We start from the raw sequence: 15919 nt of genomic DNA on the forward strand, positions 1-15919 counted from the left end.
ACGAGTCCTAGACTCGGCTACCCAGAATAAAAAATAGGAATACAGGATAAGGAAAAGAGATTATTGGAAGAGGTTGTGTCACCCACAGAAACCTGAGTGATTAGCACACTAATTTAATTGCAAGATCAAGAAAATAGATTTGAACATTCATATGTGGATTTTCTTGATGGCAACTGCCCAAATTACCTTAAGCTCTGTCTACACTATCAAACTCTATGTGACAAAAAAATGTGATGTGCCCATCCATATGGACATGATGACATATCACTACCATATTTGAGCATATCACCACCATATTTAGGCACATCACACTTTTTTTTGTCAAACTAGTAGATAGTATAGACAGAGCTATAGGTTATTAATAATCTATAGACATATTATGATAGTATACAAAGAATGGACAGTTCATGATAGTCAAAAAATAAAGAGCGCACACGTGACTAATTTCAGCGTATCTGATTAGCTACATCCTTGAACCCTTGTTATAAACATGATTTCCATACTGTACACATACATGTAGGTGGGTAAAGTAGTATTCTTTACTACTAGTAGTAGTGTTTTATTTAAAAAAAAAAAAAACAGTACAATCAGTTATTGCATATGATTTACAAAGTGTGAATAAACAAACAGAAAACAGGAGGGTGGAACTCCGCTGCAAAAAAGAAAATTACAAATTGAGAAGCTTGATACAAAAATACATTTCTGAGCACAATAACAAATGTTTATAAAAAATCAAAAGGTATAACTACTGTTTAGTATAACTTCAGTCAGTGGCATATTAACATCTCATCCAGTAATTTTAGCTAGTTGGCTAAATAAGTTGATGACAATATGTATGAAAAGTACAACCAATTGTTCTCTGTAAGTAAAAATGCAATTTTATAGTATTTTATTTCGATTTCTTAGCAGGAAATGAAGGTTTGATATCGATCCTTATTGATTTGCTAACCACATATTATTATCCTATATTTTGTTTATTGTATCTGGCATTATACGTCGTCGGATTCTGGTTCACATATTGTCAATTTTGCTCAGATCATTAAATTATAGAGGGCAGCACATAATTTAATCAGAGTTCATAGTGTAGCTGAAACAATGGTCATTAAAGACCCCTTCCCTGCAATTTTGGACGTTTTTTGGAAAACAATACATATATATCACTTAAAAAACATTAAACCATGTCATTCCTTGTCTTAAATGTACGTTTTATGGTAAATTATGATAAAAAGTGAGAAACAATGCACTACTTAAGTAGCTCGCAGCGATCGGCCTCTCGTGGACGGTCTTAGGCCTAGCCCAGCTAGGCTTAGTTTTGTAGGCCTAGCTGGTAAACATCGGTAACGTACGAACATCATACGCTAGCTATATACCTAGCCTGACGTTGTATAGTTGCTGCATTAATTGTCTTTCTATTTTTGCCAGACTCCGTTGATACAAATTGGGGAAAACCCGGTATTTTCGCTGAAAAGTTAGGAGTCTTCCATTTGTTTTGGCCTCACGATCGATCGAAAAGTGGGCGAATTACAGGTGAAAAACAAAAATATCAATCCGCGCGCAATGCATTTTGGGATTTATAGCAGGCCGCTATAATTATTAGAATCAACTTATTTTTCACATTTTAAACCTTTTAAAGACGAAAAAAGTTATCGCAATAGGACCATATAGTATTATTTTTACATTAAATATAGTTTGTGATCTTAAATTAGATCTAAAAAACGTAGGGAAGGGGGCTTTAAATTTGCAAATTTGGATAATATTTAATTTTGATTAAATTATTCATTATAATGTTTTACTTTACTTAAAATTAACATAATTTATTAAACAAATAATCATATCGTATCTTAACACTCTGCATCTCAAAATTATCAAAATTTTCGATATTTTGAAAATTAAAGAGCATTGATTTTGATGATATGTGTATTTTTCATAATTTTACGAATGAGTAAAAAGAACATAAACAGATTCTGGTCAGCCTGTTTTCAAAATTGTATTCACTTTTAATAATCAATATAAACATTTATTTACTTATTTTTTCCTTATGAAAAGGAGACAAATGAAATAATAAAGGAAAGAAGATACAGTAGGATCCCAAAGAAATTATGAATCTTGAGTTTAGTGCCCGAGACAAATAAACAACTACAGTAAAACTGAGATTAAGAACAATTGACAACAAATAGATGGATGAAGAAGAAGAAGAGGAGAAGATGAGAGAGTACTAGACTCGGGTACCCCGAGTAAAAAGTAAAAAATTTTCCTGAACTCCCCGCCAAGACAGTGGTATCAACCTGGAACATAAACATTTGAGATTCCAACCGAGGAGCAGAGAAAATTTGAAGGGGATGGGAGATGTTAATAATTATAAAAATACTGTATGTTAATTTTCGAGAATTAGAATTGAGTATGGACCGAAAAAGGACAAAAGTGATTGACCATTTCAGAGTTGAATATTTTAAGAGAAGAAATGAGGACTGATAATATATTTGCTGGTATTATACCGTAGTGTCAATTTTCAATATTAGCCAAGTTTAATTTGAATCAATATTTATGTCAAGCAACTTGAAAAGCTGTCAACTTGTAATAAGTAGATGATTACCAAGTTGGCCTGTCATTGCTAATTGATTCCACGACTGTCAGCTTGCCTCGCTGCTGTTGTCAGGGTCACGATAGGCCTACTAGTACTACTAGACCTGGAAACACAGCTGGTTCATGTTATTTTTCCACGCTCTATAAAATGATGTTGTAGATGTAGAATAAACAGTGGAATGAATAATTATAGTAAAACCCTTATTAAGGTCGATTTACACAGACGAGAGGTGACGGTAATACAAATATAGAAACTATGTTATTCCAAAGAACTTATAACACAAGAATCTCCTGTTCGTCCGAAGCGCGTAACAATTTCGAAAGGCATTGTGGGATAGAATAGAGCTATGGGTGGCGCCATTGTGAGCCATGGAGTAGGGCGCCCGCATCAAATTAGAAAGTCAAAATCATAGAGGGGATCTGCTAATGCTCTAGGGGGATAGAGTAATTGACTGAGGAGTAGGGCGCCCGCATCAAATTAGAAAGTCAAAATCATAGAGGGGATCTGCTAATACTCTAGGGGGGGATAGAGTAATTGACTGAGGAGTAGGGCGCCCGCATCAAATTAGAAAGTCAAAATCATAGAGGGGATCTGCTAATACTCTAGGGGGGGTTAGAGTATTGACTTCCTAGTTTGGAGGGGGCGCTGCTCCATGCTGTGAAATGGCGTCGCCCAGTTTGACCTTTTAACCCTGTACTTCCGATACTGTGTTTTGAATGCAAATTGAAGAACAGGAGATTCTTGTGTTATAAGTTCTTTGGTTATTCCGAATCCTTATGACCATTTACACACTTTACTCTCAGGATCAATACAGATTCTACAAGCTCTACAGTTTTCTCCTTACTGTTACCGCTAGTCTGTGTAAATTAGCCTTTAAGGGGATTCCTTTAGGACCCACTAGAACGCAACGCAAGGACGTAAGCCGCAACGCAAGCGAATTGACCAATCCAAACGATAGATTATTTGAACTGCTTCTTGTGATTGGTCAATTGGCTTGCGTTGTGGCTTGCGTTGCGTCCTAGTGGGCACCAAGCTTTAAGTGAATAGGGGTCGACGATAGTGTTTAAATATGCCCATTGTTCATTTTAACAACTGTCCTGTTAATAGGGGTGTATTAAAGGGAAAGATTCTACTGTACTATACAGTAAACCAAGAAAGTGTCCCTCTATAAAATAGTTATGATATTAGAATTTGTAAATAAATTTTGATATTAAAAGTAATATAATGGTTTCAATTTATGCTCAACTTGGTTAAAAATCATGCAATATTCATTGAAATTGTTCAATCAATATTCATTGAAATTGTTCAATCAATAAATGATATTTTTGAAAATCATGCATTTTGATGACGGAAGTAATGTTACTCAGTTGGAAACGAGTGGGTTTCATGTTTTTCAACCTGATTATTTTGAAACTTTATCCTGGTTTATGTTAAGCCTGGCTTATGCTAAGCATGGCTTATGTTAAGCCTAGCTTCCACCCACATACTGTAGCGATTGTGTTTGCACCCTCAGAGATTTTTACCTCCTACTACTGTATTTATTTGATAATTTGGCTGTGACCCTGTAAAAAAATAAAATATTAATAGTATAATATTAAAATGAACATTTTATAATTTATGGGTGTTTTTAATAGTTGCATATATGGTGTTGTATGCGTTATTAATTGGCAAATGATGCATAGAATAGAACAAGCCAAAAGTCTTGCCAATTATTAAACATACTGTATTAAAATTCAGAACAATATTATTTGATGGTTACAATAATTAAATACAATTTAATTAACTGTAATATTTAATAACATTTGGTATTTTGTTAGTACCTAATATGAATGATTTAAATTACAAATCAAATACAACAAAAGCCTGTTTATTATATATTCCAGGATGGGTGTTTCGAAACTAGAGACCAGAGACGAGAGACCCGAGACCCAATACGAAAAGGGAGACCCCACTATACGAAAAGGGAGACCCCACTATACGAAAAGGGGGACCCCAAATATACGAAAAGGGAGACCCCAAATATACGAAAAGGGAGACCCCAAATATACGAAAATGGAGACCCAAATATACGAAAAGGGAGACCCCCAAATATACGAAAAGGAAGACCCCAAATATACGAAAAGGGAGCCCCCCAAATATACGAAAATGGAGACCCCAAATATAAGAAAAGGGAGACCCCACTTTACGAAAAGGGAGACCCCAAATATACGAAAATGGAGACCCCAAATATACGAAAATGGAGACCTCACTTTACGAAAAGGGAGACCCCAAATATACGAAAATGGAGACCTCAAATATACGAAAAGGGAGACCCCACTTTACGAAAAGGGAGACCCCACTTTACGAAAAGGGAGACCCCCAATTATACAATAAGGTAAACCCTTGGGTCTCTGATCTGTGGTCTCTGGTCTTGGATCTCTGGTTTTGAAACACCCATTCCAAGATCCAATACTGTGTACTGTACGTACAGTAAAATGTTGTATGAATTTTTTACACAAACCTTAATCAGTGCTACAGTACCTGTTATAGCAGTATAACAGGTAGCACTGGAATTAAAATCCGCTGCAGTATTTGTGTGCTGACCATGAACCTATCAATGTCATTATGATTCACCGTAAGGTTCATCTTAGAACTAAATAATTGTGTAACAATATTATCGGTATTCTCACCTACTTTTTCCTCCAGTCCGTGTATCACCAAACAGTTCCTCCTGGAATATTGTTCACTTTCATCCAGTGATTCCCTAATGTCCTCGATTTCCTGTTCCATTTTTTTCATGCGATCATTCGACTCGTCAAGTTCAAATCTAAGAGCATCCATAGTGGCTTTACTAACAATTTGCATAATATGCTCAGCCAGTTGGTCCTTGATCATCGATGTTATTTGTTTCGCTAAGTTATCCAATATGTCCGATTTGCCATCAAATAAGAGTTTCAATTCAGATTGGATAATGCCAGCGATTTCCTTAGAGTCTATGTCGCAATTGAACTTATCTAACTTATCTTCAAGGCAAGGGATGCCCTTTCCTTCAGCCTCTTTTTGGTTACGACGTGGCCTGACTGCAGGCGAATCGTCCCTCTGTCCTCCTTTTTGCTTACCACCGCCCATGTTGCGGGCAAATAAAACACTGGAATCGAGTAAACAAAATTCCTTGAGGTAAATAAACAATAGTAAACGTAGGTTGCGACTATGTGTAACAATGCATTCAGCTGGTGTGACACGTAAAATGTTTGATTTACAGGAGCGATTATTCGACACGTCTTCCTCGCATCGCTTCTCGATAACATTAGATTAGATTGTACTGTATAAGCAATATCTCGTTTATAGATGTCTTTCATTAAACGACTACTGCAGTAATTCTACTGCAGTTACTGCAGTAACACCATTTTGTTTACTCTTTAAACTGTGTATGCAATTATAGCAAGCTTTTTTAGGGAATTTTTAATCATACTGTACACTGCAGTTACTGCCTCATAAACTTCTACATTGAAAAATAATAAAAAGTATGTAATGAAGCAGTTACTGCAGTTACTGCATTAGATTGTAACACGATCCCTAAGTTTTATGAAAATGAGTACAAGTAAATTATTAACAAATTTTTTAGCATTATTCAATTCAATTCCAAAAAATTAATGAGAATTCAAGGGGATAATAATATTATATTATAACTATGGTTTTTAATCTAATTTTCAGCCTTCAATTTCTTCTGTTCTTAATGCCTAGACCTTTTACTACTTCCAACCATTATTTTGTATATCATTTTTAGTTTCGTTCAGGAGCAAATAAAGAAGCTGGAAGAAAATACTTATTAGTATTGATATAATTAATAAAAATCTTATTTTTACAAAATAATTTCATTATATAAATATTAATTTATGACTAAATATTAAATTTTCATATTCCTTGCAAATTCCCATTATCTTGATTAAAAGTAATTAGTAATTGCATCTTTAATAGGAATGTTAATAATTACTAAATTAAGTTTTAATGTAAAGATTTTTTGTGTTTATTGCCTATCCAATTATGATTTGATAATATTAAACATTTTAATTAAATTTTAAAAATATTCTGAGGATATAAATTTTTAATATATATTATAAAATTTGCTATATGGCTATCCATTTTAAGATTTGACATATTGTCGGCAGTGTTTAATTGTGTATATTCACTAGTAGACATACATATAAAATTTGTATCAAAATACTTATGACATGTTAAAAACAAGATTATATAATTTAAAAAATTTAATTTGTTGACATTATGTTTTTCGTGGATAAAACGCGAGATTTATTCGCTTGTTGCATCAACAAACGTATGGTATGATATCGTCTTTATAAACTGTATATCATCACGCCCACGAACTTGAATATATTATGCAACTAAAGTCTCGATATCGCAGTACTGTTTCACCTTTCTATATCTATAATAAAAGTCTAGAGATACATATTGTACAAAAATTAAATGAAATTGATGAATGAAAATATATGAAATTTCTTTATCCTATATCTAGTGTACATGTATAAGCTGAAGTTAAAACAATTGACGGTAGTTTTTAAATAACTCTGTTGATTTAAAACCAGAAAAGTTTTGAATGTCTCTAAATGAACATTATAAAAAAAACATAACATTCTTCGAAATAAAGCAAGCAAAAATTGTTTAACTAACATTGGTTGTAGTGAGTATTCAGTTAAGGCCCACAATGCATCAGTTAAAAAAAGAGATGTTTTTAAAATTAAAATTATACATGAAAAATAATACACATTTATTATAATAACCTGCAAACAATAACAACCTGCAAACCATAATATATATATATTATGAAATAATAATAATTTGAATAATAAGAATCATTTTATTAATGTAGCATGAGAATAAACCAATATTGACAAAACATAAAGAAATAAACATTTATTTATATTAACAAATATGTAGATAATGCACTTTACGGAGCCAATTTCATGTTTGTTTTGTGTTCAACATTCTATAAAATAAAATAAGATTGAAAGCAGCAAAAAAAAAACATTCCAGCTATCACTAGTTAGTATAAACACAAAAACATTAAACAATCTGCAAACAAATAAACAAAATTTAATAATAAGAGTCCTTTTTAATAGTAATGTAGCATGAGAATAAACCAATACTGGCAAACAAAAAAATAAACATTAAATTAAGGTTTAATACTGTTCTACAAATAATTTCCGTAATATTTTCGGAGAAACCATTCTCCGTCCTCAGCGGGTGTTGGCTGACTGACGACTGATTGACTCCCTACTTCTAAGTCTATGACTCTCTACTAGAAACACCTTGTTCGTGTTCAACATCTTATGAAATAAAATAAACAATAGAAACGTCTGGAGATAAACACTGGTTCTATAAACACAAATAACATAATTTAATTTATTCTCTTGTAATAAATCAGTATTTATTGGAAAGAAAGCGTAGACACAATATGGCGTATTGAGACACAATCGAGGAAACAAAATTGATGTTGATAATGCCTAATTTAATTTATTCCTCTATGTTTATAAATAGGTAGATCGGGCAAACAGTCTATGAAATAGGATTGATGTCAGTGCGCGGTCTTTCGTTGATACTAGACTACTCGTTTATCTACTCTCTTCAAATACATGTGTTTTAGAAAGGTCAACTCTGAATAATATCTTTTAAAAGGTCGAATGTGAAGTGTACTTTTTAGGTTTAGTGCGGTTTGTAATTTGGATATTATAGTATCTTTAAGACTGTACAGTACTTTGGCAGACTAATTTGTTCATTAGCATTTAAAGGCTTCTATTTGCTATAAGTACATTATGTTTCCTTGTTGTTTACTATATTGCATGTAATACACTCGGATATTGATGTTCAGTCTGCTTTTTAAAAAAAGATTAGGACCTGATGATCATGTCACAATTATTCTACTGCAGTAACTGCAGTAAATGCATTTTCTTTACTGCAATAACATACGATTTTGTTGTTGAATGTACACATTTTTTTCTTTTCAAACCAATGGTAAAATATGAAATTAGTTATTGACAGTTTCGTAGTTCCATAAGCTTGGTTCCCATTTGGACGCAATGCAAGGATGCAGACTCAAAGAAAACTAGTTGACCAATGACAAGCAACAGTCCAATAAATCCATCGCTTGTGATTGGTGAAAACACTTACGTTGGGTTACTTCGTTGTGTTGCATCTCGTGGGAACCAAGCATTACTGTACACGAACAGTTTTCTTCGGCAGAAAGTTTATGAGACAGTAACTGTGTGCAATATATAGTGTGTGTTACCTCTTTGCTTGCTAAACCATTATATACTGTAAACAAAGAGTACAAAATGTGATTACTGGCTGCAATAGTTTATAATAATAGTTTTTATGGATGTACAGTAGTTTTAATAAAGAGAGATGGTACCGTTTTCCCACCTAGTTTTTGCAAACAACCACAAAGGTAACTATCCTTTCCACCTATTACTGTATGCAGTAGTATAAGACTTTGAGTTGAGATATTAGCTAAATGTATCATTACAACATGTGATACTGTATAAAAATTGGAACATTTAGTGTCATATTGTTTTTGATATACCGAACGTACAATCCAAGATTACATACAGACTTGGTTCAGAATCATGGTTGTGAATGTAGATATTTAGTGTCGTTTTGTTTTTGATACAGAACATACAGTAAATAAGAAGTTTTCGCAACCTTACGAATACGATAACGAAAACGGATACGTCACACATTTGTGAAACTTTTGAGCTGATCCCCATTTCATATTCGTAAAGCGTATTCGTGTTGACAAATATCACCAGTCATATTCGTAACTACAAAACGAGTATAGTTTTTGATCTATTTTGAACATTTTGCATTTGAATCAGGAATGATTCATGATTATAATATAATTATAATTTTATTGAAAGTAATTTACTAAAGCAATTTACTAAAATGCCAGGTCAATTTTGATAAATAGCAGTTTTTAAAGTCCTCGCTTTGATGTTACGCTAGGTCTAGGCAGCCAAACACCAAGCAACACGTACCTGCGCTTCGCTCAAATTTACCGCAGTCATATTTTGGACGGCAGCTTCAATATTTCGTTGCCATGCGAAACAGATTTTTACTGGCTTACGAAAAACGAATACGTGTGCGTGACGTTTTCGTTATCGTATTCGTAAGATTGCGAAACCTCCCTATTAGCTAAATGTATCATAACATGATACTGTATATCAAACATTTAGTGTGGGTTTGTTTTTGATATACAGAACGTACAGTACAGTACATGGTTACTGTACGTACAGACTTGTTTCATGGTTGTGAATGTAGATATCAATATATTATTATACTGTATAATTCAGTAAATGTTATATTTTAGTTTACTAATGTTGTGGTCACACTGAGAAATGTATTATATACAGTATATTTGCTGAAATACTGTAAGATATACTGAACAGTATAGATCCTACTAGCTATGCATCTTAAGTGGTGTCCAATTTCTGTTGAATATTTTATTATTTATTCATTTGAAATTGACTTTCTATGTCTGTTCTACTTGTAACATAGTAATTTACCAACTTAAATTATTTTAGGTGGGATTGATAGGTAGCTTATTTTAGCCATAACTAATAGCAACATCAATGATGTCAAAGATATCTTAAACCGTACTCTCTTCTTTAATGAGGTTTGATGATGATGCGGCGTAAAAAAAACCCGTCTGTTTGACTTTCTAAAAATAGAATTCCAAATACATTAGCGAATAAACTTGTGCGAAAATTGTAACTACAATACTCATTGATTTTATTGAATCTAGGTAGAATGATTCTAACAACTGAATCGGTAATTTACTGAAGCTAAGTTGGTCCGTGGTTTTCTTTATAGTTGAACACATTAGTTGCTTTAGGCATTGTGTTGATCCAGTGGTTTGTAAAAGCTTTTGATCACAATATTCAGTGACGTCAATTGGGTATGGCATATAGGAAGTGTTTGGAGAAGTTAAAACTTACCTGCTTTGCTAGGTACCTCTTTTAATAATTTACAGTAATGGTTTCTTTCCCTTTGGTAGTATAATTTCTGGTTTTACAGTATTAGATTGATGATTTAAACTAATGTTGTACATTGTTGATTGTACCAGTAACCGTTCTGACTTGATTATTATATGCTACTTTAGAATAATTATAAGGAAAATATACAGAGGTAAATAAAAATTTAAATGGAAAAATGTAGACATTAACACAATAAAAAATCATCTTGCCCTAAACTGGAAAAAATTTGAAACAAATCGTGGAAAGCATAATGTCTGAAAATGTTTAAGAGGAGGAGGAAAGCTTCTTTATAAATTGATTTTTATTTGCCATAATTACTTACTTTTTAAAACATCGAATTTGTTTCTATTAAAAAACAAGTTTCTATTTAATAATATAAATGTAAGTTAATTGTTATGCAAAGTTTTTCTTTGTGTAGTTTTGTTTATCGTATATTTGCTTTTCTTTAAATGTAAATATTAAGAATTTAAATGGTTATAGTAAAAGTGCAAATTGGAAATGGTTCAGTACTACAGTAATGTTTTCATTGTAGTGTACTGTAGGAGTCTGAACAACACCAAGCTTATTTTCTAGTGTTTCTTCACCAAGAAAATCATTAAACAATCTAAAAAATACAATGTAAAATAGTATTGAATACTGGTTACCGATTCATCAAGTTAATAATGATAAAAAGTTCAATGAATGTACTACAAGGACCTACTTTTATCAAGATATACACCGTAGCATTATCTAGAGATTTTATAGTTTGCGATACAGGTGGTATCACCATTTCTTTGAATACGTAACAATGAGCAATTCTATAAAAATAAATTATACTATTTAAAAGGTCAGGAACAACGCAAACAATTCGCTGTAAAAGTATTGTGATGTATTGCGAAGTCATTTAACTTAATAACAATGTACACTATTCCAGTTATTCCAATAATAATAGTTATCACTATTATTTCCTGTTTTTCCCTATGACATGATACAAGTAAACCTTGAGCATGCCCTCTGTCGTCAGTATATAAAAAGGAACCAGTTGGATATCTCCCGATCTCAAATCAGGACGTCAATTCTCAAATGAGGATGCGGAAGTTGTTTTCTGTTTTAGCGAAAAATGTTCAAAAGATGAAGGACAATTGTCTTTATGGTCTGAAGAAAAAATTGACGTCGTCAAATTATTCACCTTTTTATTTTAGTGGCGTATCCAGTATTTTTAATTATAGGGGACCCATGGCCTAAACAATTATAAAAGGAAATGCTTAACATAACCTACAATGTTCAAAATATGCAATACAGTATTCTTTGCCCATGGCTATATCCAAAAATAGCAACTGAATGCTTAGTCAGAACTTTATACTTTGTTGTTGTAACGATTGTACCAGTAACCGTTCTGACTTGATTATTATATACTACTGTAGAATAATTAATTATACCCCTTTCACACCAAAACTCCGGAGTGTCTCCGGAGACACCCCGGGGTTTATGACCATTCAAAACGTCGAGAAACTCCGGAGATACCCCTTTCACACCAACCTAGCAACACCGGGGTTTATAAAATAAAATTGTAAATGTCGCCCTCTATTTTGTTTGTTTACATAGCGACGATCATTAGAATAATTTTAATTAACAATATTTTTAATTTAATAATTACTTTCAAAAGTCTCAGAAGTAATATAATGTTTTATTGATACTACTAATTATTTTTTAAACCCGCTATATATTTTGTACAAATATTTAAAGTATTTTGAAATAAAACTAAAGCAATGAGTGATCGTGTGAGGATGACCTTTTGACCCGAAACACTCCGGAGTTTGATGTTGGTACCTTTCACACCAAAACACCGGTGTGTCCCCGCAGTTCGCTCTCCGGAGAATGTTCAGCTGTTCAACCCCGCAGTTTTAAACTCCGGAGTTGCTTGATTTTACCTTTCACACCAAACAGCGGGACGTCAACTCCGGGGTGTCTCCGGAGTGTCTCCGGAGTTTTGCTTTTGGTGTGAAAGGGGTATTATAAGCAAAATATATACAGAGGTAAATAAAAACAATGTTCAAAATATGCAATACAGTATTCTTTGCCCATGGCTATATCCTAAAATAGCAACTGAATGCTTAGTCAGAACTTAGTTTGATCATAACTATACAGTAGTATAATACTAATAGCACCGTTCTTGGCTTACCGTATTCAATTTGTATGTTATATAGAAGTTCTGTACTTTTTAAAATTTAAATGGTTAATATAACTTTGTCCGTTCACACTTTTTGGTTAATAAAATACAAAAAAACAATACTCAATGTTGTACTCCCCAATATGTCCCCATAAAGCTCTGTTTACACTATAAAAAATCTATGTCACAAACAATGTGATGTGCCCATATATGGACATGATGATGTCATATCACTACCATATTTGGGCACATCACACTTTTTTGTCAAACTAGTTTAATAGTGTAGATAGAGCTAAAGTTTGCATAACTAGAATTCACTACCAGATGAGATCATCCATGTACCTGGTATAAAGTTATTAAATTAAGCTGTGATTTGCCCAAATATGGTGGGGATATGACATCATCATGTCCATATTTTGTCGCATAAATTTGACAGTGTGGACAGAGCTTAAGGAATGTAGGGTTAATTAATATCAAGTATCAAAATAAAGTAACAGAGAAAAATAACCTTATTGTTTCAATACTCTTTCTTTTTTTTATTAACCAGATGATAATTTTACTAGTATATGTGAGCAACAACCTATTGGAAAGAAGCTTTTTAGGACGTTCTGCAAAACAAAACCAGATTTGTGCAAAATAATAACATTCTTAGATCAAGTTGTAAGTATATGGGAAAAAAAGTATTATTTAGAAATGGCTATTGTAATTGTCCTTAGGAAAATATATACTAATGAATGCATATTACAGAAGCTATTGTCGGTAAAACCCCCTCTTTTGGGAGGAGATCTTCCTATGAAACGAACCAAAGGACAGTTGAACCCGTCCCTCTGGACACCCCTGTATTTAGGAACAGTTCCTTTAAAATGAAAGAGACAACCCTATTATTATTAAGGGGTTAACAATTTGTTTGGCCCCCTGAAAGTCCCTATAATAGAGGTAATACTTTATTTAGAAGAAGTGTTTTTGTTACATGTACCAATATGAAAACTGCAATTGACAGATAGTGCTGTTGCACCTTCATATTCTCCTCCCATAATGTGTTACATTATCCACGAAACAAAAAGATCAGCTAGTTATATTATTAACAAAATTGTAATATCTTTCTTTTAGGATGTTTATGAAATTTCAGCAAATGAAGATAGGACAGAAAAAGCAAGGGACATTTATTCTAAATATCTTGAGGTTTGTATATATCAAATACCTGTAAACCAAAGTCTCTTAATAAGGTTGTATTAAAGAATTTTTAAATAACATTAAAATTTACCTTGTCAGGGTTTAAACAACTCTCATGGTTCACTAGCTGTGTAGTTAAACTTTGTTATAACAATTTTATGAAAGTTACAAGTATAATCAGAGTTTTAAGAGATTTGTTTTGGTTTAACCAAATGCTTGATCAATCACAATTTACGAAGTCATACACAAAGTGTTTAAATACATTTGAAATCTTTGAGCTCTATTAGTACTAGATGGAATAAGGCGGGAAATGATGCGTTTACTTCTCAATAGAAATTTGTCGTCGTCGGTTTAAATTTTATAGAGAACAGAAATCAATAGAACGCAATCTTTATCCACATTAATAACTAAATCGTAATTCAGGTAATATCCTTTTGTTGATTATGTTCGACGTGGCTACTATCAAAATTTAATTTCCGACCATGTGTTTTTCGTGACTGACAATTGATGTTGCTTTTTGTGTTGCCTTTTATAATCAATCTGATGCTTAACTCTTATTGTATTAGTAGATAGAATTATTTTTTATAATCCTTCAATAGATTTATTAAATTAATAAAATTGTATAAAGGATTCCAAAGTCAAACTGAAATGTTATGATCAATATTGAAATTAATTATTAAAAAGTGTTATTTTTATATCATGAAATAATATACAAATATTGAATATTCATGAGGTCAGGTTTATAATGAATAATAAACATACCTACTGTAAACTGTTTATTAATCAGGTTGCTACTGCCATCTTAGAATCAATGTTGAAGGCTAGGCAGGAGGTTAGGCCAGTAAAAAAGGCTGCGCTCTAGTTATTAATGATGGCGCGTAGTACTGTACAGGTTGATTCTCAAACAAGCAGCCAGTCATTCAACATTCAATAGAACCATTTAATACAGCAATTCAATAGAACGTATACCTGCCAATTTTTCAGTGGCTTATGTGTGAGACATTAAATTAAAATTCTATATATTCTATATTAACTTAATATAATCGAAAAGTACGCCCTCTATGTTTAATTTTTCGCCAAATTGAGTTAGGCTTTCCTGTACTACATTAACCATAAAATACAAATAAACATAGTTCAAGGCTAATTATGCTCAAATTAATTAAATTAACGTGTAGTCCTAGGCTATTTTCCCTTCAAAATAGGCAATAATTTTAACAATGTTTTTTCTGAGTATTGTTATGGATGGTAAGAAATGGCCATGTATGTGTGAGGCATAAAAGTGGCCCTCATGTGTGAGACTTGCGCATTATGCATTAGAGTTGGCAGGTATAAGAACGTCTATCACAATTAATACTGAATGGCATGTGATATGAATTTAACAAATCAAATGTCACCCTTTAAACTAATTTACTGTCTATTGAGATGGTGAATGATAGCCATATATGAATTGTTTAAATACAGTAACATTTATTTTTCTCAATACTACCACTCAAATGTTGTGGTGCCATGCCTTCAATGTTTTCATTAAATTATACTTGAGTCGCTGTAAAGTAAACAGGAATATTATTAGCTGCAATGCTATTTGTATAATGATGACTTCTTGTGTCCTTGAAAAAGTCTATGTTAAACTACTAATAGCTTAAAACTGCTGAAATTAATGATTATCAAAGCTTTGCACTGTGTTGCTATGGAAATGATAAACATAATAATACGTGATCAGATGTTGACTGTCGCCATCATTTCATTGGTTGAATTTTGTCATCAGTTGATTGACCATTTTTACCAATTATTGCAATTGATTCAATCATCAAAATGGATTAGACCTTGTTATATGAATAAATTTATAAAATCAATTAAATTAATTAAATTAATGCATTTTGTTCCTGGTTATCCAAGCTGGAGGTAGAAACATGAAAAAGTTCCTACTTGTTATGTGATGTTAAACACATTTTGGGCATAATTCAGCATCGTAAAACCCTGGATCTGTGA

General features: G+C 32.4%; 1 protein-coding gene across 1 annotated transcript in view; it reads left to right on the top strand.

The window, feature by feature from the left end:
* The window catches only part of LOC140046460 (G protein-coupled receptor kinase 5-like), a 73715-nt gene that overhangs the window by 15751 nt on the left and 42045 nt on the right, over positions 1 to 15919 (top strand). Inside the window, exons 3-4 of the mRNA XM_072091109.1 lie at positions 13305 to 13417; positions 13868 to 13939. Coding sequence (XP_071947210.1) covers positions 13305 to 13417; positions 13868 to 13939 — 185 coding nt within the window. The remainder of the gene's footprint in view (positions 1 to 13304; positions 13418 to 13867; positions 13940 to 15919) is intronic.

Source organism: Antedon mediterranea, chromosome 4 (genome assembly GCF_964355755.1).
Source record: "Antedon mediterranea chromosome 4, ecAntMedi1.1, whole genome shotgun sequence".
Taxonomy (NCBI): Eukaryota; Metazoa; Echinodermata; class Crinoidea; order Comatulida; family Antedonidae; genus Antedon; species Antedon mediterranea.